The sequence below is a fragment of the Lissotriton helveticus genome, chromosome 11 (genome assembly GCF_964261635.1).
Source record: "Lissotriton helveticus chromosome 11, aLisHel1.1, whole genome shotgun sequence".
Classification (NCBI taxonomy): Eukaryota; Metazoa; Chordata; class Amphibia; order Caudata; family Salamandridae; genus Lissotriton; species Lissotriton helveticus.
In genome coordinates, this window is record NC_136072.1 from 1,029,094,175 (window position 1) to 1,029,122,133 (window position 27,959).

The 27,959-nt window shown below is 49.8% G+C and overlaps 1 protein-coding gene across 1 annotated transcript in view; it reads left to right on the forward strand.

Annotated features, from left to right (window-relative positions):
* NAA25 (N-alpha-acetyltransferase 25, NatB auxiliary subunit) overlaps positions 1-27,959 on the forward strand; it is a 988,861-nt gene that overhangs the window by 855,330 nt on the left and 105,572 nt on the right. Inside the window, exons 20-21 of the mRNA XM_078667429.1 lie at positions 23,437-23,502; positions 23,625-23,722. Coding sequence (XP_078523555.1) covers positions 23,437-23,502; positions 23,625-23,722 — 164 coding nt within the window. The remainder of the gene's footprint in view (positions 1-23,436; positions 23,503-23,624; positions 23,723-27,959) is intronic.

Below are 27,959 nucleotides of genomic sequence, written 5' to 3' on the forward strand. Positions count from 1 at the left end.
GGCATAGTGCTGTATTAACATGGAAATATGAGTTGATTTTTGCTGGCGTAAGATATGCCCTGTGCAGAATAAAGAATTGGATCAACTGAAACCTACCATTCCTGCTGCCATTCCATGCTCTTTTAAGTATTTGTAACCAGGCCGCGTCGGGTATAACAAAAGCTCCTCTTCATCGGAACGGTTCTGGACTCAGCGCAGTTTCGGGTTTATCCTCCTACGAAGCGAGTTCGGGATATTCAGGCTCTGATTCCGATCTTTCAGCCTTTATCGCGAGTTTCGGTTCGGTTGACCCTATGGCTTCTGGGACTGATGGCCTCCTGCATCCTGTTGGTGCATCATGCCAGTTGGCGGATGCAGGCTCTGCAGTGGGACCTGAAGTTACAGTGGGCACATCAGGGCAACCTGTCCGACCACGTCCTGATCTCAGAGGGCATTGCGAGACAGTTGCAGTGGTGGCTCACGGACTGCGGTTGAGTCAGTGGCAGATCCCTCTCCCTTCCCCAACCGGAGCACGCAGTGGTGACGGATGCGTCCCTCCTGGGATGGGGGGGCCACATGGGAGAGGCGGAGATCAGAGGCCTCTGGTCTTCGGCGCAGTTCTGGCTCTATATCAACCTTCCGGAGCTGTGGGCGTCCGACTTGCACTGAAGGCATTCCTTCCCTCTGTCTGGGGAAGAGTAGTGCAGGTGTTCACGGACAACACCACCGCCATGTGGTATTGCAACAAACAGGGCGGGGTTGGGACGTGGACCCTTTGTCAGGAGGCTCTGTGCCGCTGGACATGGCTGGAACATCAGAGTACGGCGGACCTCCTGCATTCGTTGGGTTTCTCTATAAACGTGCCGAAGACACACCTGACTCCTTCTCAGACGCTCCCTTTCAACTGAGCTGTTCTGGACACAGTGCAGGTTCTGGCTTATCCTCCCAAGCAGCGAGTCCAGGATATTCAGGTTATGATTCGGATATTTCAGCCTCTATCCTGGATTTCGGGGAGGTTGACTCTGAGGCTGTTGGGCCACATAACCTCCTGCATGCTGTTGGTAAGACACGCGAGATGGCGTATGCAGGCTGTGCAGTGGACTTGAAGTTCTAATGGGCACACCATAAGGGAAATCTCACGAATGTGGTTTAGATCTCAGAAGGAACTGCGAAGGATCTGCAGCGGTGGTTAACAAACCGAGATTGGGTCAAAGGCAGACCTCTCTCCCTTCCCCAACCAGATTTCACAATCATGACGGATGTGTCGCTTCTGGGATGGGGCACCACTTGGGAGGAATTGAGATCAGGGGTCACTGGTCTCCGGCGGAGACGGGGCACCACATAAACGTGTTAGAGCTCCGAGCGATTCGCTTGGCATTGAAAGCATTTCTTCCCTCTATGAAGGGGAAGTTGGTGCAGGTGTTCACGGACAACACCACTGCCATGTGGTACTGCAACAAGCAAGGCGGGTTGGGGTCCTGGACTCTTTGTCGAGGGGCCCTGCGTCGCTGGACATGGCTGGAACAGCAGGGCATAACCCTGGTTGTTCAACACCTGGCAGGTTCTCTGAACCCCAGGGCAGACAATTTCAGCCGTTGCTGCCTAGCGGTTCACAAATGGCGTATCCAGACAGAGGTCAGGTAAAGTCCATTTCAGCAGTGGGGAGAACCTTGGTTAGATGTGTTCACCTCAGAAGAGAACGCACAATGTCAGCAGTACTGCTTGCTGGAGTTTCCAAGGCGGCCTGTTGTACGCCTTTCCGCCCATACCACTCCTGTCCAAGGTCCTGCGGAAGATCAAGAGCGACCGGGCCCAGGTCACCATTGTGGCACCGGACTGGGCAAGGAGAGTCTGGGATCCAGAGCTTCTGAGTATGAGTGTCGATCCTCTGATCAGGCTGCCCTTTCTGGAGGATCTTCTAACGCAGCAGCAGGGGAGGATTCTCCACCCAAACTTGTCAATTCTGTGCCTCCATGCGTGGAGATTGAGCGGTGGCAGTAGATGACTTTTGACCTTCCTCCCGAAATCTGTAATGTTATTCTGGCGGCCAGGCGGCCCTCCACTAAGTCGGTATATGCCTGGCGTTGGCAGCCAAATTTGTATTGTACTGTACAGAAAGGTCTATTGACCCTCTTTATGCTCCTCTTTCTACTGTCCTTTTGTTCATTATTACCTTTGCCCGGCAGGGATCTGTTTTGAGAAATCTCAAGGGTTACCTTTCTGTTCTGTCTGCTTTTATTGTGGCTGCTAGACCAGCCTTCTCTCTTTAAATATCCTATTGTGAATAGGTTTCTGAAAGGGCTAGTTCATTTATTTCCTCCTATACCCTTTGTTATGCCACAATGGGACCTTAATTTTGTCCTCACTTACTTGATGGGCGCTCCTTTCAAGCCTTTGCACAATTGTCCCCTCTTGCTGTTGACCATCAAATTAGCCTTCTTAGTGGCACTTACATTGGCCCGGAGGGTGAGTGAGTTGCAGGTGTTATCCAGCTCGCCTCCTTACCTTATGTCCTTTACAGACAAATTGGTACTTCGCATCACGCCATCATTTTTGCCAAAGGTGATGACCCCATTCTATCTAGATGAGTCCTTTACATTGCCCACCTTCTTTGCTCCCCCACATCCTTCTATGGAAGAGGAGCGTCTCCGCCGACTGGACCCAAACAGAGCGTTGTTGTTCTACCTTGACCGCACAAGAGAGTTCCGGGTGGATGACCAACTCTTTGTGGGGTATGTGGGAGCAAAGTAGGGAAAGGCATTGAAGAAAAGAACCATCTTTCCCTGGGTTGTTCTCTGCATTAAAATCTGTTATGCCTTGGCGAAGCAGCAGCCCCCTGAGGGATTTAGAGTCCATTTCACCAGGGGGAAAGCTGCGACTACGGCCTTTCAGGGCCCTTGTTTTGCACACGTTTACATCAGTCAGTCCGTGGCTCTGCGCTTCTGGTGTGGGTGGCGCCTATGTAGGCACCGCAATGTCATAACCAACGCCATCGACGTCACGCAGAGCCGAATGGGGACACCCGACGTCGTGCGCAAGGGGTATTGCTAAGCAAAAGTTTCCAGATCCAGCCGGACGCCTGGGAAATTCAAAGGTAAGGACTCTGCAGCTAGATAGTAACTTGTTCTTCACTTCCAATTCCCTTGGGGTGCTGGTCTAGGTAAACCAGGGATCTGGAATTAGACTACCTAAAGAAGGTTTGTGATAGCCCGATGTTAGAGAGGACCTGGACGCTCTGCCAGTGTGGGTGTATGGTCCCAACTATGACGATCCAGTTTTATCATTCACTCAGTATGAAATTATTTCAATGGTCAGGCTTGCCACAGATTTGAGGAGGGGATTTTAACTGCGTTTTGAATCCTGAACGTGATCGTTCCTAGACACCCCCTCGCCGACCTTCTGCAGCAGAATGTGTGCTATTAGAAATTATGGATTGGGATAACCTATTGGATATCTGGAGGTATAGATCCCCCACCGGGTACGGGTTTCATGCATTAATCCTCTGCATATGATCATGCACATATATACTTCTGGCTGATTTTTAAGAGTTTGGTCTCTCTGGTCCAGGGCTGTGAACCCCTCCCGCGGGCCTATTCAGATCACTCCCTAGTGCTGTTGTCGCTAGAGCTCTATGCTCGGAGAGCCCTGACCTTTACTTGCAGATTCCCTCCCTACTCCTAGTAGAAGTGGTGTTCTACTCTGAAATAGGGCAGGCCATCCAGGAGTTTTTCATCATAATTTGGGCTTGGTAGACAGTATCACTACAATATGGGAGACATTTAAAGGCATTCTGATGAAATAATGGAAATACAGGATGATGAAGGGCAGCTAGTATTTGGGGCTGATCAAGTTGCTGACAGATTTCACAGCTATTAGGAAGATTTATTTTGATCTTGGGTTCCCTTAGTTAAGAAAGCCGTAGATGATTACTTGGCTCACGGAATGATGACCTGGCTTAATTAGGAATACAGGGAACACCTGATGGCCTCTTTGCAACCTGCTGAAATCAGATCTGCACTCAAAAGTATGCAGTCAGGGAAGGCGCCAGGTACTGACTGTCTCACCGTAGCCTTCTATATGGCTTATCACGAGTTACTAATACCACACACCTGGTAACACTGTACGAGGACATTGTGAAAACTGGAATAATGCCACTCACCATGTGAGAGCAAAACACACAAGATGATGGACGGAATATTGCACAATGGCAAAACATTCACCCCCAGTCACAGATCTGGGTTTAATCCATCGTTCTTTTGCTCACCAAGCCACCCCAGTTCAGACATGGCCATATGCAAATCAGTCTTGCCTCATTGGAACAGTCCAGCCTGAACTGCCAAGCCATGTCTTCCCTGGACCGGAATCAAGCATCCTAGGACCAGTTTCTGGCTGTCAGCCGTCTTCAGCCAGGATAGCTTGACTCCAGTGGCTTAGTGAACACGGGACCCACGTCTGGGCATACCCTTCCCACATAGGGTGAGCAGCAAAACACACAAGATGATGGACGGAATGTTGCACAATGGTAAAACATTCACCCCCAGTCACAGATCTGGGTTTAATCCATCGTTATTTTGCTCACCAAGCCACCCCAGTTCAGACATGGCCATATGGCTGGGTTCAAACTGGAATGGCATGGTGAGCAAAAAAACGATAGATTTAGGCCCAGATCTCTGTACTAGGGTGAATGTATGACATTGTTCTGCATTCTGTCCAACTGTTTTTGCATTACTCACCATGTGAGAGGCCTTACAAATTACACTTCTGAAACCTGGAAAAAGTCTAATCTCTGCCTCTCATATAGGCTTTTATCATTAGTAAATGTAAACACCAAATTATATGTGGAGCTCTTGGCCAACAGACTGGCACCCCTATTGCCAGGAGTGGTGCATCCAGAACACTAAGGCTTTATCCCTGGCCGTAGCTTGTCATACAACCTTAGAACACACTTTGGCACCATCCAGCGAGTCCGCCCTGAGGTTCAAGCTGCAGCTGTGTTCCTTGATGCCGAAAATGCATTTGACTCCATTGAATGGGGGTTTATGTTCGCTGTCCTTTGCAGAATTGGGGAAGGTCAGTTATTTCTGTGCTATACACTGCTCCCACTGCGCTGATGCGTGTAGGTAGTACCATTACCGCCCTGATAGAGATCACTAGAGGTACATGACAAGGCTGTACCCTGTCGCCTTTGTTATATGCACTTGTAGCAGAGCTATTAACCTGCGCTTTGCGTATGTATCATGGACATAGAGGTATATGTTTTCCAGGTTATAATCTCATTATATTGGCATATGCCGATGATGCACTTCTATATGTCCGTAACCCAGAGAACAACCATACTCCTATACTTAGAGAGGTATGCAGTTTGGTACGCTTTCCAGTCTTAATGTAAATTGAGATAAATCTATTTTTCCACTTAACCCTGTCACGTCCCCATTACAGCTCGACTATCCATTACAATAGATGATTGGCCTAGTTCGCTATCCGGGGATAAAAATCCATATAGATCCGGGAGTTGTCTTACTGGACAATTATGGGAAGGCAACCCAAAAGCTGATGGAAGACGTGGAGCGCTGGACCAAACTCCCGCTATCCTTGATTGGTTGCGTAGCCATAATGGAAATGGACTTTCTACCTAGATTTTTTTTTTGTTTTAAAATATCTTGATGTTATTGTCACTAGCTGTGTTTGACCACTTCCATTCCCTAATAATAAAATTGGCTTGAGCAGGGAAGCAGCCTAGAGTTCGATTGATAGTCCTCACCTTATGACATGGGTGGTCTGCATGCGCCAGATCTTGAATTCTTTTATAGAGTCGCACAGACTACATTTGCACACTATTGAATTCACTGCCCACATGATCTTCCCCACTTATACATCGAAAGGGAAGCTGCTGACACCTACACTCTTCCTCAGATACTATTCCGTAACCTGATACTATGCCATAGTGACTTTGATTCCTTCAGTGTCACAGTGCAGGCCTGGCACAACCTTGTGGAAAGGCAAGCGGGTGCTCTCCTATATTCTTCCCGTAATCCATTGCAATGGTGCTCCTGTTTCCCAATGGGTTAGAAGAAGGGGGCGACATGTGCTTTACGAACGCTTGGGATAACTACCAGGGGAGATTTTTTCATAGATGGTGAGGTGTGCAGATGGGAGGATGTTTGTGGAAGAGGGACTGCACCATCGGCCCTAACTCAATATCATTATTATTGAGGTAAACATACACTTGGGTGGTGACACTTTGGAACCTCCCGATATCCTCTTTGCTACAAGTAGAAATCCCTGCAAGACTGATAACCAAATATTACACATCTGCTCAGCAAGCGCGTAGACCTGGTATGATCAAGGCAAGACTAGACTGGCAATGGGATTTAGGCAGGGCTATCAGCGATAAATATTGGCGATATTGCTGTGCCATAACTAAGACTATCTCTTTGAATGGTAGGCACATGCTGATCTACTTTAAGTATATTAATCACATTTATTGTACACCAGAGCGTTTGCACTGGTATGGCCTGCGCAACACCCTGAAATGCCAGCTATGTGGTGAAGGTGAGGCTGGATTTGTACATGTGGCTTGGCATTGTACTGGAGTGCAAGAATTTTGGCGCACAGTTTTCCGCAAACTGGAAGCAATTACAGCCATTACATTAGAGCCTGATCTGTTGCTGGGTTATAACTTAGCTGTAGATAAAAGGTCTAGACGAATGGTTGCTATTGGCCTCCTGTTAGCCAAACGTCACGTGGTAATGCGTTGAGTTCATGGTCAGGCTCCGACCTTAAAAGACTGGCACACAGATATGATTTACTGCAACACAGAATCGGCTATGTATAGCAATCTGCTCCCACCCCAAAGCTGACCCAGGCAGTTCAGGGGCTCATATCAAACCTACCTAATAGGTAAAGAGACAGGAGAAACAGAAAATGGTACCAAACTCTCTGCTGAGAATGATAGATTTATATAATGTAATTGTGGGAATAATTGTCATATATGACCTTAGAAATATGATATGGTAGTTCTAAAGATCATGGTGTGTAAGTTTATATGGAAATAGATGACTCACTTCAACTTGACAGGACTGTCTCGTCTTTACAGTAATTCAATATTACTACTATTATTGTACAACTCAATACAATGAATGTTTCTTTCCTAGCCTCCTCATATTTTGCTATGGTCCTAAATCGGTATCACAGTTGGATATATTCATGACTAGTTTTATACAGATGTGTATATGGGTACACCCTGTTGAAATGCCTACTGCCTAATTTTTTTCAATAGAAAAAAAATCTGAACTTGCCTTACAGTATTTTAATAAAACAACAGTTTTCTCTCTGGTTTATTACTGTGTTTCCTGGCTAGGCAACCTCTTTTTCAGTGGTTGTTCCTTGTGGATTTCAGTTGTGTTTTATAAACGTGTGCTTATCTGTGTTTATGCAGCTGCCTAGCTCCCCAAATAGACTAACTATGTTTTTCAATTTTTTTATAAAACATTTTTGCAGTTATTGTTATGAAGTTCATATATAATTTAAAGGAAAAGTAATGCAGGGTAGGTAGTGTATTCCTATTGGTAGTGTCCAATGGGCTTATTTAAGATTGTTTCAAGCATAGAAAGTGTGTGTATTGCACTCTGACTCACATCTCATTACCCTGTTTTACACCTTATTACCTCACACTTACTCAGTCAGGACTCTATCTGGTTTACAGGACTGTTAGTTGAAGATAGCACTCTTCACTTTTATAATCTATTGTTTTAATAAACACATTCCTGGATACATTTCGGGGCATTCACCTACTCCTTCCTGAATATTACTACATTGTGGGGGTTGTCAACCATGCCGACAGCATAGTACATCGTTAAACCTTTGTGAATTGCACCAGATTAATGTGTAGCCCTTCATTTTAACGCACCTAAAACTTGATGCTGTAAGCATACTCATCACTGCTTTCCGGCACGCTTTGCCTGACTACATTAAGGTGGTACTGGTGGGTACATTTATAGATGGCAAATGTCCCTATGACAAATGTCTCGCTTTAAGTCAATTGTGACCTTTTAACAGACATGGCTTTGTATTCTGGGACTTGACATTTTTCTGTTAACAATGGTAACATACATTTGTTGGTTTGTGGAAAGTCTTGTCATGTTTTCACCACTATCTGATGTGCATGGTGATGACACTCTACACAGATACCAGTCTCTACAACTTGCATTGAATGTTTAAAGCCTTCTGTGTTTGTTGACCTACCATAAATACTGACTTGTTAGAAAAAGAGTGATGCATCAAAGTATTTTACCCATTCTGTGTTTGTGGGTAAATGTGATACTACATGTTGGCCTAGATTCTTAAGCACGGGCTGAGACACAGCGGCCGCTTCTCGAATGTCCGCAATTTGAAGGGGAGAAGCGAATTATCGACTTTTCGCGATTTTTCTTGTCTTTTAAATGACAACCGTGTTCCATCTGGCTGGTAGGAGCACCTATGGCCATAATAGGTTGTGAAGACGTGTGGGTCCATTTGCAGTGGCTTTAATATACATGACGCCCTGATGAAATTGCCTACAAGTTACCAGGCAATGAAACATGTCGGCAAGTAAAAGTATGAGTGGTTAAATAGGTGATAACCACATCTACTTTTTTCTTTTAATTCTTCCATACACAACACAAGAAAGTGAATAAAATTGTAGTGTATGTGTTGTGTTATGAGTGTTTTAAACGTTTTTGACACTGTAGTGGTTTCTTTTCTGCTTTAATCTCTCTGCACTTTTTCACAAATCTTTTGTGCATTTGGACACTATTTTCTGTTCTGAGCTTGATGGTACCGATGATAACAGGGCTGTCCTGGCGAGTACCAGTCAGGTCCCCGTTTGGTGGTGCGCCCGTGAGGTGCCATCTCGCTCCTACACACTTTTTTTTCGGTTTAGCACTATATATGTTGGACACGAGATTGAGTGTGGTATGATCGGTCTCAACTGTATTTTACTAGATGAGAATCAGGCAATTGTTTGAATTTAGCACTACCCTTAAGGGTTTCGGCTACCCCATTTAATATTTAAGAAGGGGAGTAATGTTTGCTAAAGAAGAGCAACAAACGAAATATCCTAAATAAGGGTGAATTTCTACATGTGCTTCTATAGTCTAGGTCTCGTTGTGTAGTAGTTGCATATTGAGTGGAGGGCGACCTATTGACTAGCTTTTCCCTCTAAAGCTCCTCTTTTTCTGAACTAGATTCTTAAGAACCAACAATTTCAACAATCCGTGAAAGAATTAAACCCTGCCAAAATATAACATATTATGTCCAGAGTCTCTACAGTGCACAATATAATTAGATCAGACCTTAAACATGATTTTAACCATGCACGAATAATTCAAGCACACACAACTTTAAAGGGAGAAGAAACATTATTTTAGTGACATCCCTAAACAACAAAACCCAAGCACAACAATCATTCTTGCTTATATCTTGTACAGCAAAGTTAAATTTTGTTGTCCCATTCAGGAAGAAATAAAAGTGACTGGCATTTTAGTTGGTGGTTATGCAGGTGGTTATCAATGTTTACACTAATGAGGGATGTTTCCCCCTTCAGTGGGGTTTTATAAGTTATTTGTGATGAGGCCTTCTAACTGCAGATTCCTCACCTTTTGAATACTCCTTAGGCGTTGGAATGGATTCATAAACGTTGGCGCAGTACCTTTGTAAGCCAGTAGGTGGTACCGTGCAACTTTACACTGATGAGCATGGTCTGCGTAGGTTCCACCCTGGCGTACTGATACCAGTTTCTTTTTTTTTTCAGCACCACCCAATGCGAATCCAGAGCTACCTCTCAAGAGACCCATTTATCTTAAATTTGAGAATCCATTGTGCAAGCAAAATGTTCCTCCCCCCATACCCCTTCACAGGACAACAGGTTTTAAACCCTGTAAGGACAGTCAAAAATAAATGTCAGTGACCGATCCTCATCAGGTTTACCTGGGGTCGAGTACAAACTTCAAGGCCTGCAGTTACAGCGCATCGCTGAACCCAAAGGCCGTACAAGACTGCAAGGCGTAGCTAGTGCCAAGTTTAAGGGTCGGTCTATGTCCTGCTCTCAGTCCAGAAGTCGCAGGAGTTTTTCCTGAGGCCTGTCATTGTCACGCTTCAAGTCTTCGTGTTCGGAAAAAACACAAAATCAAAGTGGGACAAAGCCCTTTTCTGCCTCTAACATACCCCTGATAAGGTGCAAGGATTTCACCATGTCTCTCTATCCTGCTCCTAAAGTCGATTGACAGCTGAGACTATCCCCCAGCTTAGCCCGTCTCAGCCGTTTTCCAGAGCTATCTGCGACACTGAAGCAGGTTGAAGAGTTCTGCAATGCCATGCTCCGACTCTTCAGATCCTTACCCACTCCCTCTGTTGCACATTTGGGCCCCCTGTCACTGAGGGGGCTATCCGACTGGGGTACTGTTGTCTAGTTTGCCTATCAATTGGACCCTCAAATACACCTCTGAACCATCTCTGCATCCCCTTTTAACATTGGTGCGCTCCACACCGACTCTATTGACACTGGAGAACAAAGTGCCCATTGTGTTCTATAACTCGGCGTCGCTACAACCTCAAGTGAGGTTATGCATACCATGAGGAAATTAATAAGATTACCTACAAGAATCCAGTGGCCTTGATACTTTCCCCGAGTTGAGATTCTTCTCAGCCCCTGGTCCTGCCACTGAGTAGAGCAGTTCATCTGTAGAGTAGCCAAAATTCCTGGACTCCAGCTTCCCACCTTGGAGGTCAAAACATATGTCTTGATAGATATACTCTGACTCTGGCAAACATCCACTGACCCGCAATCCTGCCCTTCAGTAATGTTCCTACAGATAACTTTTTGGAAGCTTGGGCCAAACATTGCTCTGGCCCCTCAGGTATTCGGCTGATTGTGAGGCACCATTGCCCTGCCTATGACAACTCTGCTTTGTCTCAGCACCTCTCCTCTGAAGTTGTGATGGTGCAGGCATCTACAAGGCAAGCTAACATGAATGCCTTCATGATTACTCTCCCTGATTTGTGATTAAATTGAAGCAGTATGGTTCTATAGACTACAATAAAATTAGACAGTGGTACAGTTAAAAGGTGTATTTTACTCCAATGCGATCCCATGTACAGCCATAAGACATAAACGGCTGAGACAACCACAATCCAACGTGCTCTTCAGGAAATGCAGGAAAACCACTTTGTATCAAAAATCTACTAAATAGCAAAAACATGTATGTAAAGGATAAAAAACGAAAAGCATTGAAAATAACTGGCAAAACATATACTGCTATATATATATATTTTAATCTTTTTATTCAGATCATAGGCTCTTTACAATGACACAGTGCTTAACAATTGATGGAAGGTGAACATACAGGCGGCAAATAATTACATACAAGTCAATGTGAACATCATGATTCTGCACAATCAAACCGCAATCCTTACTTGGCATCATATCGGCATCGAGGCAGTCTGAGTATCCATCACCTCCCCTCTGTAGCTTTTCCACGCCCCCCATATCTTTTCCCATTTCCTAAGACACCCCCTACTCTTGTATATCACTCTTTCAGCCCTTTGACACCAGTCCAGGTCATGTTCCCATTCTTCCACAGTCGGCAGGATTTCACTTCCCCACAATCGGCCTATGTTTCGCTTGGCGACCATACTTGCTAATGCCAACCAGATCTTATCCCACTTAGGCCAGGTGGTGTGATTCGTCACTCCTAGGATATGCCATCGGGCCTCCATCGGCTCCTCCGCCCTGATCACCTCGGACATAATGGTTGCCAGGTTGGACCAGTATGCTCGGATCTTGGCACAGTCCCACAAAATGTGGAAGAAGCCCTCCTCACCACAGCCTCGCAGACAGAACCGTGAGTCAGCATACCCAATACGATATTGTGTTGTGCGGGGGGTATAGGAGCGGTGTAGGATGCGCAGTTGAACCAACCTAAATCTAGTGCGGATTGCCACTTCCCTGGGACTCTGCATTGCCTCCCGCCAGTCATCCTCCTCCAGTAGCCCCACATCAGACTCCCATTTTTCTCGTAGAGGCTACAGGGGATCAGGGAGGTTGTTGATACGTTTTTTATACGTGAGGGAGATGGCCTTGTCTATCATCGGGTCTAACAGCAACCTATCTTCTAACTGGGTATATTCCGGTAGCTGATCCCCCTTCTGGAGATGTTGGAGGACGGCATGTTGGACCTGCTGGTAGTGGAGAAACACCCCCCCCCCCCTCTACCCCCCCCATCTGGAATTCCTTTTGCAAAGTAGAGAACTCTAGCACATCCCCTCTTTTCCATAGGCCCCCAGTACATCAATGCCAATCAGACTCCACGTGTTAAGGCCCTTCAGTTTCGTCACTTCATTAAGGTAGTCCCCGGCCCACAGTTGGGTTTGGGCCGTGAGTTTTGCCTCCCACCCCAACAGTTTTGTCACACGCTCCCACGATAGTTGCCGTCTGGGGCAGCGGAGGTGGGCCACGCCTGCCCCTATGATAAAGCGCATACAAGTAGGTGCCACCTCCCAAGACCATACGGTCCACTCTATAGTCTGGTTCGTCCATCAGGGCAAATACCCACCCGTTAATGTTTAACAAATGTGCCGCCCAGTAATAGAGACGAATATCAGGGACTGCTAGCCCCCCATCGTATACCCCTCGTTGAAGCTTCCTCAGTGCAATTCTCGGACATCCCCCTCCCCAAAGCAATGCACGAAGCTCCGAATCAATTATCCGGAAAATCCTCTCTGGGATCCCCTGCCCCAGCCTGAATTCCCTGGAGTGGGCACCGTTCACGCGGACCCTCGCAATCGGTGCAGTGTATAATAGCTTTACCCACTCCTTAAAGGAATCCCCAAAGCCCATTCTGGCCAGGACCGCATATATATGCTATTCCATGCTTTCAAAGGCCATATGGGCATCCAATGACAGGAGAGCCGCTGGTTTCGCAGGTTGTGTGGACATCGTCTGGAGCACCCCGAACAAGCGCCTTAAATTGAGTCTGGTGTTTCTATGGGGCATGAAGCCCGACTGATCCGGGTGGATCAAGGACTGAATCACCGCCCCCAGTCTAGTGGCCAGCACCTTGCCCAGGACTTTGGTTTCGAAGTTGAGGAGGGAGATAAGTCTGTAAGAGCTACAAAGTTCTTGTGGTTTGCCCGACATATGTATTGCGACTATCGTGGCCGACCGGTGATCCCTCGGAAGCAACCCTTCCTCCTTGGCTGCATTAAACATGCTCAGCATATGTGGGGCAATCCGTCCCGACACACACCGAAACGCCTCTCCGGGGAACCCATTGGGACCTGTAGCCTTCCCTGCCTGCAGATCACTCATGGCCCGATCAGGTGGGGCCCCTGACCTATCTACGTCCCTCACCATCACATCATTCATATCCTCCCACCCCCCCCCCCAATATCAAGATCCCATTTGGCATCTCCAGGAGTAGTCCCCCCCCCCCCCCCACCCCCCCCCAGATCCGGGAGTGTGGTGCCGTGTAACCTTGGGGGGATGTAAACCGAGCAGAGATTAAGCGTGTGCCCTTCCCATCGCCCAGAGATAGCTACATAACGTCCCAACTGGTCAAACCACCTGCGGTTAATCACCAGTGAGAGCGAGTTTTTCACAAGGATCCCAACCCCCCTGGAGCCCGTGGTGAAGCCCGCGTGTGCCTGCAGTGTGTATCCAAACCGGTTAAGGGCCTTATAGTGATTGCCCATCAGATGTGTCTCCTGCAGGAAGACTATATCCGGGGCATGCCTATGGAGGTATTGAAGGACCATGGAGCGTTTGATTTTGTTCTGCAGACCATTGACATTTCAAGATAAAATGTTAATCTTCTGTGTCGTCGACGTATGTGTCATAGTGTATTGATAGTAAACAGCTAGAGAACATTCGCTCACCCCTACCGCCACCCGCAAGTCTGACAACAATTCTGCCGGAGCCTCTGGAGCAAATTTCTGTAGAAACTAAAATACAAAGATTAAACAACTAGCTACTCCCCTCCCCCCCCAGCCTCCCAATCCCACCCCCTCCCAACCCCACCCCCTCCCTGCTACCCTGCTTCTCAGGTCAACGTGACCCAATTCACCCCAACCAGCAGAGCGCATGTCGCACATAAAAACGAAAAATTTGGGGGATGTGAGCTACGACCAAACTGGCCTTCTGGAGATCACACCCAGCCCACCAATCATATAGATAGCAACCATAGCATCCCAACCCCGGGGCGGTCAGCCAAGCAATAGGGGCGGATCAAGTCCAAGTAGTAATGTAACCAATCTGGCCCTTTCCCCTCTGCTGTCCATGTCCGCTTTAGGAGCCCATGTAGGACCAATTGTCTCGTCTGTCAGTTGGAATAAATACCTCCCCGCACAGCCAGTTCCCAACAGTGGAGTGTTCATACATTACATGTGCTTCCACACGACTCCTCAATCTGTGGGCTCACTCCATTGTCTCAGCCAAGGTCAGGCGAAGCAGACAGGCTCCGCACTCTTGCGCCACCAGGCCTCTGGGCCCCGCCATGTCGCCGTTTCCCTCTCTCCGCCGACCCTGTGGAGGAGGCCGGAGAGCGCACCGCCGTGTCCCTCCAACCATCTCCTGGTCGTTGACTGTCAGGATGTTGTACCTGTTCCTCCAACCATGCGAAGACTTCCTCCGGGGATGTGATGAAGGATTTCCCATTCATAAGAAGCTTAAGACGCGTGGGAAAAACATCATGTGCTTGATCCCACGGGTTTGGAGTTCCCTCTTGACAGCGTCAAATGATCTGCTCTCCTGCTGGACCTTGACGGTGAAGTCCGGGAAGAACCGGATAGTGGCATTGTCAATCCGCAGGTCCCCATGCTGTCGAGTGGCTTGCAAAATAGCGTTGCGATCCCTATAATTCAGGATCCGAGCAATAATTGTCCTGGGAGGAGCCCCGGGGCGAGGCCGAGGGATCAGGGCCCTGTGCGCTCATTCAATCACCAAAAACTTAGAAAGCATTTTGTTTTTCAGGATAAGGTCCTCAAGGAATAAATCGACACTTGGCCCTTCCATTTTTTCCGGCACCCCTACCACTCATGTGTTGTTCCTTCGGGCCCTCCTTTCTTGGTCCTCCAGGCGGGCCTCGGCTTGCTTCTGCTGCTGAGTTAAGCGCTAGACCTGGCCCTGCAATTCTTTGGTGGCTTGTTGGACGTCCGAAATCGCCACCTCATTTTGAGTCGCCTTTTCGGAGGTTTTATTCAGGTCCGCTCGCTGGAGGGCCATTTCTATCGTGACGGCGTCTATCTTGGCTTCCAACGTCTATCTTGGCTTCCAACGTCATCCCCAGGGATTGAATAGCCTGCAGGATAGAGGCCAGGGACGGCTCAGTGGTTCCGGAGCCTCCAGGGGGGCCGGCCTCCACCTCTCCCAGTCAGTGCCGTATAGTTATCCATGGTATTTGTCTGCGTGGTGGTGGATTTTTTGGGGCGCATTGCGATCCCCGTGAAGGCCCCCCGTCACAGGCCCTCACCGCGATCCCTGCGTCTCCCTGGCTGCTTATGTCAGTGAGGAGGGACTGCTTTGTGGTTCGCACTAAAACTTCCAGAAGGGTCCAGTCTCACCGGAGCAGTGCCAGACTCACTAGGTCCCAATCTCCCTTCCACCACTACCCTCGACCTTCCTCGGCTGGGTCTCACGCCTTGCACTCCGCCTGTATAGCCGAGTCTAGCACCAATGTTTGCCTGCTGCCGGGCCGCCTCCCTCGTGGGTCTCACCGCCTGTGGTCCAGGTTCGGGGAACTGTCGGGATATTCCGCTCTGCTCCGGTCCCGTGCACCATCCAGAGGCAGTCCGTGATGGACATAGGCCAGTGACCGCCCAACCGGGCCTCTCGGGGCACCAGCGACGTAGGAGCCGGTCGGCTCAGTGCAGCCTCTGCGGGGGGAGTCTGCAGCTGGGCGGGTCTTTCTAGACCCTCCGCCGAAACCCGCGCTATCCGGAAAGTCAGTGCCGCCGCACTCCTACCTTTGCTGGCCTGCACCGAAACTCGAGGGCGGTGCTCTGGGCTGCCGTCAGGCCCTGTGGAGCTAAAAACTGCCGGGCCTCGTCATGGGGCCATCCGGTAACGTAGAGAGGATCGGAGCGTACCTCCCGACTCCAGAACACTCACTGCGTCGAGGGACGCTGATGAGCCATGGCAGCTACAGGATTATTGGACGGATAGTCGGGACTTTCAGTATGTCCCCAGTCGAGCGTCGGTGTTATGCGGCCATCTTGCTCGCCGCTCGGCCACACCCCCCCCATATACTGCTATATTTAAAAAAGAACCTCATCAATAAAAAAAAAAACAAGAACCAGGAGGTGGACTTTCAGTATCTTCCAGTGCCAAAAACACTATTGAATAGAGCGCTCTGGAGTGGCGGACTGGCACCAGAGAAAATCACTGTGCCAAGGTTTCCCAAAGGTGAGGTTATAGTACATCAAACCTGAGATTTGATTGACTTTGTGGTAGTTGTCATTCATTTGTATCGCTTTATAAGACAAGCAGCCAATAAAATACTATTGGAACATAAAAATCTAGCCATGAATGGAAGTCAGTGCAAATTGCAAAGAATGGGTAGACATGATCAGATTTGCTGTTCCCTGCTCTGGATGTAGCATAACCTTCATTAATGTTAATGTTATGGATATTTTTTAGGGTAAGCTATGTAAAGGCTGGACTGGTCATATTGGAGCAGGCTCAAGACTGATTTACATATGGCTGGGTCCATGGTATGCAAAACATTGATGGACTTAAATATGTCCGAGTAATTACCAGTGGTTGAGATTAATTCAGCAATCCAACACTTTCGTTTTTGTATACTTCAGTGCAACAGGTATGCCCAGACAAGGACTCTGTGCTCACTGTGCCACTGGAATCAAGCTGCACCCGACTGACAAGCCCCAATCATGGCAAAACCGTTTAGGTTGCTTGTGTTCTGGTTCAGTGTGGCTCTGTCCTGACCATTTGGGCTGGACTGCCTCAAGACTGATTTGCATATGGTTGGGTCCAACCGAGGAGGCATTGTGTGCAAAGTAAAGATTGACTGGGATGCAGCCCTGAATAATTACCAGTGGCTGAGATTAATTAAAGCATTACATCCATCCCTTTTTAGTATACTTCAGTGCAATGCCGTAATTGCAACGGGTATGCCCAGATGTAGGTCCCATGCTCACTGTGCCTATAGAGCCAAGCTGCACCCGACAGACGAGCCCCGATCAGTGTGAAACCAGTCTTGGCTGTATGTGTTCTGGTTCAGGGTGAGCCTGGCCTGATATTTCAGGCTGGAGTGTATTGATTTCAGCAGGATCAAGACTAATTTTCATATGGCTGGGTTCAAACTTGACATAGTGTGTAAAATGGCGGTGGACTGGGATGCAGTTTGGAGTAATCCTCAATAGCTGAAATTAATTCAAGTATTTCATTCATCACTTTTGTTTACATGACTATAATATCTTCCATCTTCTACATGCCTTATCCCCTGGCAGCCTAAGATTGCTACAGTGTTTTCTGCTGTTTTCGAAACCCTCACATTAAACCGAAAAGCACATGTAGGAGATGACCTCATTCTTGTTCATCCTTTGGGGATTTCTGAACCCCTCTTTAAACAAGTGTCCAGGCATCTAGAACTGGGCTGCTTGGACAGTTAATTTTGTATGAGCTATTCCAACGGGCATCTAAATACTTGTCCAGCATCTTCTCCTAGACATCAGAACAATGTCCAGTTTGTTCAATCAATCAATCATTTGTAAAGCACACTACATAACCGTGAGGGTCTCAAGGCGCTGGGGGGGAGGGTGGCGCTACTGATCGAACAGCCAGGTCTTGAGTATCCTCCGGAAGGTCAGCAGGTCTTGTCTGTCGTAGGCTCAGTGGGAGGATGTTCCATGTCTTGGCGGCGAGGTCGGAGAAAGGTATCCCACCAGTGGTGGTTCTTCGGTTGCGCGGGACGGTGGCGAGTGAGAGGTCTGAAGCGTAGCTGGCGGTTGGGGATGTAGGAGAGCCGTCTGAGGTAGGCTGGGCCGGTTTTGTGGAGTGCCTTGTGTGCGTTGGTGAGGAGCTTGAAGGATATCCAGAGGAGGTTTCTCAGGTAGGGGGTGATGTGTCTGTGGCGTGGGTCTTCGAGGATCAGTCGCGCCGAGGCGTTTTGGATGTGTTGTAGTCATTTGATGAGCTTGGTCGGGGCTCCCGCATAGAGGGCGTTTCCGTAGTAGAGTCTGCTGCTGACTAGGGCCTGGGTCACTGTCTTGTATCTGTCGGGATCCATCTGCAGATCTTGTGGAGCATGCGGAGGGTGTTGACGCAGGATGAGGAGACGGCGTTGACTTGCTGGGTCATTGAGAGCGTTGAGTCGAGGATGATTCCCTGATTGCGTGCGTGGTTGGTGGGTGTCGGGGCTGCCCCCAGTGCCGTCGGCCACCAGGAGTCGTCCCAGGCTGAAGGGTTGGACCCGAGGATGAGGACCTCCGTCTTGTTCGAGTTCCACTTCAGAACGCTGATCTTCATCCAGTCGGCGACGGACTTCATTCCTTCGTGGAGGTTGGCTTTGGCAGTGATGGGGTCCTTGGTGAGGGAGAGGATCAGCTGAGTGTCTTCGGCGTAGGAGATTATGTTGAGGTTGTGCTGTCGGGCTACGTGTGCGAGCGGGGCCATGTAAATGTTGAACAGCGTCAGGCTGAGGGAGGATCCCTGGGCTACGCAGCAGATTATCTCGGAGGCTTTGGAACGGAATGGGGGGAGGTGGACGCTCTGGGTTCTGCCGGAGAGGAAGGAGGTGGTCCAATCCAGGGCCTTGTCTCGGATCCCTGCGGCGTGCGCTCAGTGTGCGGTGGCAGACGGTGTCGAAGGTGGCAGAGAGGTCTAGGAGGATGTGCTGCGGTCTCGCTGTTGTCCAGAAGGGTCCTGATGTCATCGATGGCTGCGATGAGGGCAGTTTCGGTGCTGTGATTGCTGCGGAACCCTGACTGGGAAGGGTCCAGGATTCTGTTTTCTTCGAGGTATCTGGTTAGCTGTCTGACGGTTTTCTCAATGACCTTGGCTGGGAAGGGGAGCAAAGAGATGGGCCGGAAGTTCTTGAGGTCTCTTGGGTCTGCCTTAGGTTTTTTTGAGTAGGGCGTTGATCTCGGCGTTTTTCCAGATCTCTGGGAAGGTCGCAGTCTCTAGGGAGAGGTTGATGACGTTGCGCAGGTGGGGTGCGATGGAGCTTCTTGCTCTGTTGAAGACATGGTGTGGGAATGGGTCTGACGGAGAGCCGGAGAGGATTGTGCGCATGGTCTTGATGGTGTCATCGATGCTCACTCTGGCCCAGGCTAGCAGGGGGCCGTGGTCGATGGTGTGCGGAGGTTCTGTTGTGTTGTTGTCTGTTGGGGCTGTCTGGGTATTGTAGCTGTAGTGGATGTTTGCTATCTTGCAGTGGAAGAAGGTGGCGAGGGAGTCGCACAGGGCTTGCGACGGCTGGATGTCGTTGGTGTTGGAGCTGGGGTTGGAGAGTTCCTGCACGATCTTGAAGAGCTCCTTGCTATTGTGTGCGTTGTTGTCGAGGCGGTCTTTGAAGGAGGTCCTCTTGGCCGCCCTGATGAGGTTGTGGTGGTTGCGGATGGCGTCCTTGTGTGCTGCGTGGCTGTCTGGAGTTTATTCACTGTGCCATTTCTTCTATAGTTTCCAGCAGGCTTGCATGGAGGCTAGGAGTTCTGGGGTGAACCAGGTGGCCCTCTTGCTGGTGTCTCTATGGGGGGATTTCTTCAGCGGTGTGAGGGTGTTGGCGCAGTACTCGATCCAGCGTCTGAGGCTGTGGGCAGCGTTGTCGGTGTTTGAGGGTTCGGTGGGTGGGCTGAGAGCGAGGTTTGCTTGTAGTTGGTCTTCAGTGATTTTGCTCCAGAAGCGGCGGGGAATCTGTTGGGTGTGGTGGTGTGTGGTGGGCTTCTGGAAGGCGAAGTGGATGCAGCGTTAGTCGGTCCAGAGGAGTTCGGTGGTGTGGCTGACGGAGACGTGCGGGCTTGCGGAGAAGACCGCAACAAGAACTACCGCCCCATCTCGCTCCTCCCGTTTCCAGCCAAAGTCATCGAGAAGACCGTCAACAAACAGCTGGCCGCCTTCCTCGAGACGAATGGATCCCTCGACCCCTCACAGTCTGGCTTCCGAGCCAACCACAGCACCGAGACCGCCCTGATCGCTGCCACCGATGACATCCGAGCCCTGATGGACAACGGAGAAACAGCGGCCCTCATCCTCCTAGACCTCTCCGCGGCATTCGACACTGTCTGTCACCGCACCCTAGTGCAGCGCCTCAGCAACGTCGGAATTCAGGAGAAGGCACTGGAATGGATCGTCTCCTTCCTCGACGGAAGAACACAGAGAGTCCGCCTACCACCGTACAAGTCAGAGGCCACCGAAGTCATCTGCGGCGTCCCTCAAGGATCCTCGCTGAGCCCCACCCTCTTCAACGTCTACATGAGCCCCCTCGCGCCCATCGCACGCCAACACAACCTGAACATCATCTCCTACGCCGATGACACCCAGCTGATCCTCTCACTGACCAACGACCCCGCCGCTTCCAGAGCCAACCTTCACGAAGGGATAAAAGATGTAGCCGAATGGATGTCGACCAGCCGCCTGAAACTGAACTCAGACAAGACGGAAGTCCTCATCCTGGGCTCCTCGCCCTCCGCCTGGGACGACTCCTGGTGGCCCCCCGCCCTGGGCACCGCACCCACACCGACAGACCACGCACGCAACCTGGGCTTCATCCTGGACTCCTCCCTCTCCATGACCAGAGAAGTCAACGCCGTCTCCTCGTCATGCTTCAACATCCTGCGCATGCTACGAAAGATCTTCCGGTGGATCCCCACCGAGACCAGGAAGACGGTCACCCAGGGCCTCGTCACCAGCCGACTGGACTACGGCAACGCCCTCTACGCCGGAACCACCGCCAAGCTCCAGAAGAGACTCCAGCGGATCCAGAACGCCTCAGCCAGACTCATCCTCGACATCCCCCGACGCAGCCACATCTCCGGACATCTGAGAGACCTGCACTGGCTCCCCGTCAACAAGAGAATCACCTTCCGTCTCCTCACCCACGCACACAAAGCCCTACACGACCAAGGCCCGAGCTACCTCAACAACCGCATCAACTTCTACGCTCCCAAACGCCACCTCCGATCAGCCAGTCACGCCCTCGCCGCCGTCCCCCGCATCCGAAGATCGACAACAGGAGGAAGGTCCTTCTCCCACCTGGCTGCCAAGACCTGGAACTCCCTCCCGACCGACCTGCGCCTGACCCAGGACCACCTCTCCTTCAGGAAGAAGCTCAAGACCTGGCTGTTCGAGCAGTAGCAGCACCCCCCCCCCCCCCCAAGCGCCTTGAGACCCTCCGGGTAAGTAGTGCGCTATATAAATGTCCATGATTGATTGATTGATTGACTGGGTCGAGCGTGTGGCCGGCGGAGTGGGTGGGCGTTGTGACGAGTTGCTTCAGTCTGAGGTTGGCGAGGTTATCGGTCAGAGTTGTGTTGTTCTCTTAAAAGAGGGTAATATGATTCAAGTACTTCTGTAGGTGTGCTACTGGAAGTAGTGGTTGTAAATATTGCATTCCGTGAATTCAGTCAGACTGAATGCCCTTTCGAGGTTCAGAGGCTTGGTCTACAATCTATTTTCACAATGCCTGTCTTCTTATGTCTTCTAGTATGGACATCGGAAGTGTAATTTGGGGGAGGTTAGTGGGTCTTTTAAAGGGCAGTCTTTCTCTCCAAAATATAAGGTGTGTCAGAAAGGAGGTTCTAACTGCTGCAGGATAAACATATTGGCCCAGTACAAGGCAAATCCAGAACTTTGTTACTCTGTGATACATCCACTGGCTCTGCAGAAAAAATCCAATGCAAAATTCTTAAACTCCTGGTGATTAGTGATTTCATGAGCCTGAATAATCTTTACCCTCCTTTCAAAGCCAATTTCAGATTTGTGGTTAAATACTTTTCGTCCATACTCATACATTCAGTCTATTGGCATTCTCTGGATTTAAAGTTATTGTCCTTGAAAGCCGATTAGTCTACAGTAAGAACAAACTCAGGATTTCTACCCAGGGTGCACCTTCATTTCATAGCTCGAATTGCAAACTCCAGCAGAGAGATCCCTTCACAACCTGGATATTAGGAAGAATTTTGTTTTATTTGCATGGCAAAATACCTTTTGTTAGTATTGTATAATATTTGTGGCTTATAGAGGAATATCCAGGAAATGCTAGGTTTCAAAACGACATTGTCCACGTGGATAGCTACATGTATTCAAATAAGGCACTAAAAGGTGGACGGAGCACGTCCTAGGGAAGCCCACCCCGGACAGCACTATCGAAGAAGCATCTTCACTTCGTTCTTCTCAGTGTTGTACCGTTACCTGGAACTTCCTTTCTTCTAACCCATGATTGACTGCCTCTCAGCTGACTCATAGATGACAACTGAGAAAATTATTGTCCTTTCACCAACTCTCGTCACTTTCGTTCTAGCTCTCAACTGCAGTTTCCCTGTTTCTGTGGTTACAGCTATTGTTAAAACCCCCTATCTATCACATCTCCATAACATTTCTTTTTAAACTGTCTGTATGTGACTGTGCTGTATAATCACACCTGGTCATAATGCCACTGTTAATATTTCTTGTTGGCTGTGGTTCCAGCTACTCCAAGTAATTCACGCCAATCCATGTAATAATCTCTATCAGAATTATTGTTCTCTGTACAGTACCTTATACTGAATCTTTCCTTCCCATACAATACTTCTTCCTCATATTAATACTGTTGATAAATTTACCCTATTCCTAACTCTGTTCCAGATCTCTGCATTATCCTCTGACTCATCCATGCGAAGTAAATATATGAATAAATATAACTGCATTGTTGGATTACATCCCATTGACATGTAGGCTGCCTGTTCAAATGTGTTGCAAACGCTATTGCTTGAATTCCGATTTTCTAGGGGCGCTCGGATAGGGCAGTCCCCCCACACAGTATATTGGAATAGGTGAGCTATCTACTATTTTTAAAGGGTATTGCTTGATAATGGATTGTAAGGGCAGGACTTTGGGGCCAAAAAAATCATGTCACTGTTTCACTGGTTCTCTAAATTGGAATCCTTCCCAAATTGATAGACTGCTTACTCAATATCTGGATCTTCCTTAAAAGAAGGGAATTAATTCCAGCAGCATGTGAATCTGTGACCGACATTCTTACTGAAAACTAATGTTGCAGTTATGTTTTCTTTTCGTCTTGGTTTATGACTCGGGAGATTTTACAGGGCATGTGAGACAAGACATGACGTTGATGGTGCTCGAGAATCGTTTTTTTTTTCAGGGCAATATCTGTTTCTAAAAATGTTGACTAACACTACTACCGTTTTATTAGACTGTGAAGACCTATTACAACTGGGTGAGTGTTTTTGTAACTTTTTTGTTAATTCCAGATAGTTCAGCAGATGTCCAAGACAGACTAGTGAGAAGTTGGAAATCCTGTCTGCAGCAGTTGGAGGGTAAGGTGCATGCATTAAATCACAAGTTAAGTTGTGATTTAAAGCTTAAATCAAAGTTTTCTAAACTATGTTGAAACAAATATAATTAATAATATAGAATGTATTTTAACTTTACTTTTTAGAATTGTTCAACAATTGTAAAGGTGAATTGATGGAAATCCAGGATAGTCACTGTAGAGCACGACATACCTGCTTGGAAAACTTAGTCTTCTTTGTCGAGGTAAGTCTGTACTTTCTGCTACACATTTTATTTTGATCTTGAGTGCAAGTGTTTTTCCATCTCCTGTTGTGCATTCCTGACTAGAATAACAAGGCAATAGAGCATCTCCTTAACCTGCATTTACAGATAAAACTGGCATTTCACCAGTATTTGTCCTAAGCCATTACCAATAGCTCCTGAACGCCCATATTCATCTTGATTGGAACTTTCTGGCACAGCTGCAATTACTTAAATGAATAGTAATCTTAGTGCATGCTGTGCCAGAGAAGTTGTTTATCTTTTTGTCTATATGAAGACATATGGGTGGCTTGAGGCGTCAAGATGGCGGTCGCACTCTGAGTGCTCCAGACCCCCTCCGTCATCCGCCCTCCATCGGCCCACTGCTCTTGCCCATTGGTGCCCCCCACTCTTTTGAGGTGACTCTGCTATCCTGCCTGCTTGCCCTCACCCCCCCCTGGGGGCCTGTCCGGTGCCCGGGCTGCCTGGGCCAGTCTTTCCTCTGACAGGCCTTTCATCGAGAAGATGGCGGCCCCCATGCGGCCCGGTGCGGAGGCCTGACTTCCTGGCTAGCTGTATTGCGGAGGCGGAGTCCCGTCTTTCTACGGTGGAGGATGATGTGGGCACCCTTAAATCCCAGGTGGCCCGCCTGCAGACCCAGACCACTGAATTGCATCGCAGGGCCGAGCACGCGGAAAACAGGGCCCGGAGGAACAACCTGCGCCTCCTGGGTTTTCCGGAGGGAGTGGAAAAGGGGCGCACTGACACCTTTGTCGAGACCTAGATCCGGTCCTGGATCCCCAGAGAAAAGCGCTCCCCCTGGTTTGCGGTGGAGCGGGCGCATCGCTCCCTTGCTCCTAAACCACCCCCCAGGATCGCCCGCCCCATTATCCTCCGAGTGTTCAACTTTCGGGACAGGGATGCGATTTTAGAGGCCACCAGGGTGCAAGGTCCAGTGCACTACCAAAATTCCAAGATCGTGATCTTTCCGGACTACTCTAGGGAGGGACAGACACAACACCGGTCATACGACGATGTCAAGCAAAAACTCAGGGCCATGGGCCTCCGCTATGGGTTTCTCTTCCCGGCACGCCTTAAGGTGCTTTTTCAGGGGGAAACCTTTGATACGCCACAGATGGCATGGACCTGGCTCATGGAAGAGAGAGGCCCCTTCTACCTGGGGCGGCCACCCCCTGTCCTGATGGCAACCGACCGCCTTGGCCGGGAGAGGCCCAAGGCGCAGCGGCGCCACACGGGGTCCAGACGGGGCTACCAGAGAGGGGTGGGCTCTCAGTCGGCGAGGGCTCGATCCCGACGCTACCAGATTCAACCCTTGAACCAGAAGGCCTCCTCCCCTACCCCGGTGTCCTCCCTCATCGACATGGGCAGCGCCCCACGAACTGACGTTACCCGGCGGAGGGCCATGTCGGAATCAGACCTGTCGGGCAGTCCATTGATTCGAAGCTCTGGTGGAGAGGAGAGTGTGTGATCCGGGTCCACTGTTGCTTGCCTATGCTCCACCCTTCAGGACCTGCAAGGATGCACCTCTCTTTGGCCCCACGATCGGGGATCTTCCTTGGTTCTGCAGGAGGACCCGGCCGAGGGGTACCTTTTCATTGCCATTCTGGACTTGCAACATCTTGAGACTTTTAGTTATTCGCTCCATGTTTCTTAATTGTGGGCATGCATCCGTATATAAATGGAGGGGGGTCTGACTCAGCCATGCTTCTGACTGATTGTTTACTAATCGTTTTAGAATAGCAATTCACCTGTTCATGGTGTAGTTGGGGTTTTGGGCGACAGATGCTTCATCTTCAGAAGTGTAGGATGGGGGGAGTTGAGGGGATTGGGAGGGGTGGGGGACCGTTGTTCCTCGATTGTTTTTGTTATGCCGCCTACGGGCCGCTGGTTGCAGTTCTTCTTGGCACCCCTGTCTTTCTGACTGATCCACAGCTGACGCGTAGACCCCATCTGCCATCAGTTTATTTTCGTCCGCCCATGGGCCACCATCAGGGACTCCCTTCGGCAGTTCAGGTCCCTCCTTCTTTACTTTCCACGCTTGCAGAGCTGACCATCACCTTCCATGACCCAGTTCCAGGCCGCAGACACGGGTGGGAGCTCCCATCCGGGTGGGTGGGATCCCATGTAGCTATCCGCCTCTCCACAGTCCATTTCGTTGATGACTTGCACCCTCATTAAGCCTCCCCACAACCTGTCATGGAATATCAATGGCCTTTTAGACCGCATTAAGCGCATGGCTGTCCTCCGCGCTGCTCACCACCACACGCCAGACATCCTCTTTCTCCAAGAGACGTACCAACTGGGTACACAATGCAACTTTCTAGCTCGCAATGGGTTTGACAGGGTCTGGGACTCTGGTTTTACACGGGGTTGCCGAGGGGTGGCAATTTTACTTAGGAAGGGCCTTCCTTGGCCACAGCAGACGGACGCACAGGGCCGATACGTGGCCGTCTCGGGAACCATCGAGGGGTGTCCCCTAAGCCTCCTATGTCTTTACATTCCCCCCCACTCCTGCCTTCCACACTTCGCCACCTCACACAAGTGGTTTACTCCCTTCCGCAGGGCCTTGTGGTGGTTGGGGGGGATTTTAACGCCATTCTGCAGCCCGATCGCGATACGACGGGGCCTCCGTCTGGGGCCGGGTCACCTCCGCGAACCTCCTCTCCAGTTGGTCCTCGGCCCTTGGCCTATGCGATGTCTGGCGGGTCTGGAACCCCCCTGGGGAACAATACACCCAACCGTCAGCAGCCCACCATGCTCGCTCTAGAATCGACCTTCTCCTGATGCCGGCCACAGACTGCCTGCCAGTCTCTGGAGCCGCGATATTGCCCGGCTGGATCTCGGACCATTCTCCCCTCTCCCTTCGACTTGGATTCCCTCCGACGGGCCCCGAGCGATTTGGCGGCTAAATGCCTGGTTCTGGCAGGATTCTGCGATGGTGGAGTCCCTTGGTCAGGAGCTGCGTTCCTTTTTTACCACCAACGAGGGTTCAGTTCCTTCGGCGTTGACGCTGTGGGAGGCGGGCAAGGCCGTTATCCGGGGGGGCGGGGGGGGGGACTGGTCCACGCGAAGAGGTTGGAGCAGACGGCCCAGCTTGTGCAGCTGGAATCCTGCTTGAAGCAGCTCAGTCCACTGATAGCACGAGGGATTCCTCTCGAAAACTAGCGGTGGTACGGGAGGCGATCCGTCAGATCTCGTTGGAATCTGCTGGTGTTCATCGGTTGCCTGTATTTACTGATGGGGGGGATAAGAACGGCAAGCTCCTCCACAACCTTGTGTCTTACTCCAAAGTCAATCTGATCATTCCAGAGATCCGTTCGAGCACAGGGACCCTCCAAGTGACGTCCTCAGACATCGCGCAAACCTTTGCTGCTTACAACGCGACACTCTATACCGCCCACTCCCCGGAGGCCTCGCTAGCTTACTTGCTGGATGGGACTTAAACCCGCTTGCCGTGTGTCTCCCATGAGACTGCAGAGGCCTTGGACCGCCCCTGCACCCTGGAGGAAGTTCAGAACGCCGTCTCGCTCTTACACCCCAGTAAAACGCCGAGTCCTGATGGGTACCCCCGAAATACTATGCGACTTTTCGGGATATTTTGGCCCCCCACATGGTGGCTCTTTTTCTCCATGTTGCGAAGACTGGATCCTTCCCGCCCGAGTCGGATGTAAATGTAAATGTACAGGAATTTATATAGCGCAAATCACCAAGCGGTTTTCTAAGCACTTGCTTAGGGAACCCATCCTGGTATTCCCCTGTGAGAGAACCCCGGCAGGGTATCCGCAAGGTGAAAGCCAGACATCCCGCCGCGAGGGGCCGTTGTGGAGATTAAGCAAGCTATTGCCCAGAGTCGCAGAGTGTGAACCCGTGAATCGAGAAGGCACCGGAGCGAGAATTGTCAAGTCCATGGACATTTTAGGACTCAAGACCCCCGCCGAGTCGACCTCTGCTTCCAGGTCTGCCTCCTCTAACCAGTGAGCCACACTTCTCCACTATGTCGCCACAATCGTGGTTATTCCTAAGACACAGCCCCCCTACCTGAGCTGTGCGGAGTATCGTCCGATTTCACTGATTAATACGGAGATCAAGGTCTTCGCCGCGATCTAGGCCCGGAGATTTCGTCTCCTTTTGCAGGATCTTGTCAACCCCGACCAATGCTGGTTCATGCCTGCTAGAGGCACTCGTCACTGTATTCGTCGACTCCACCTGGCTCTGGCCC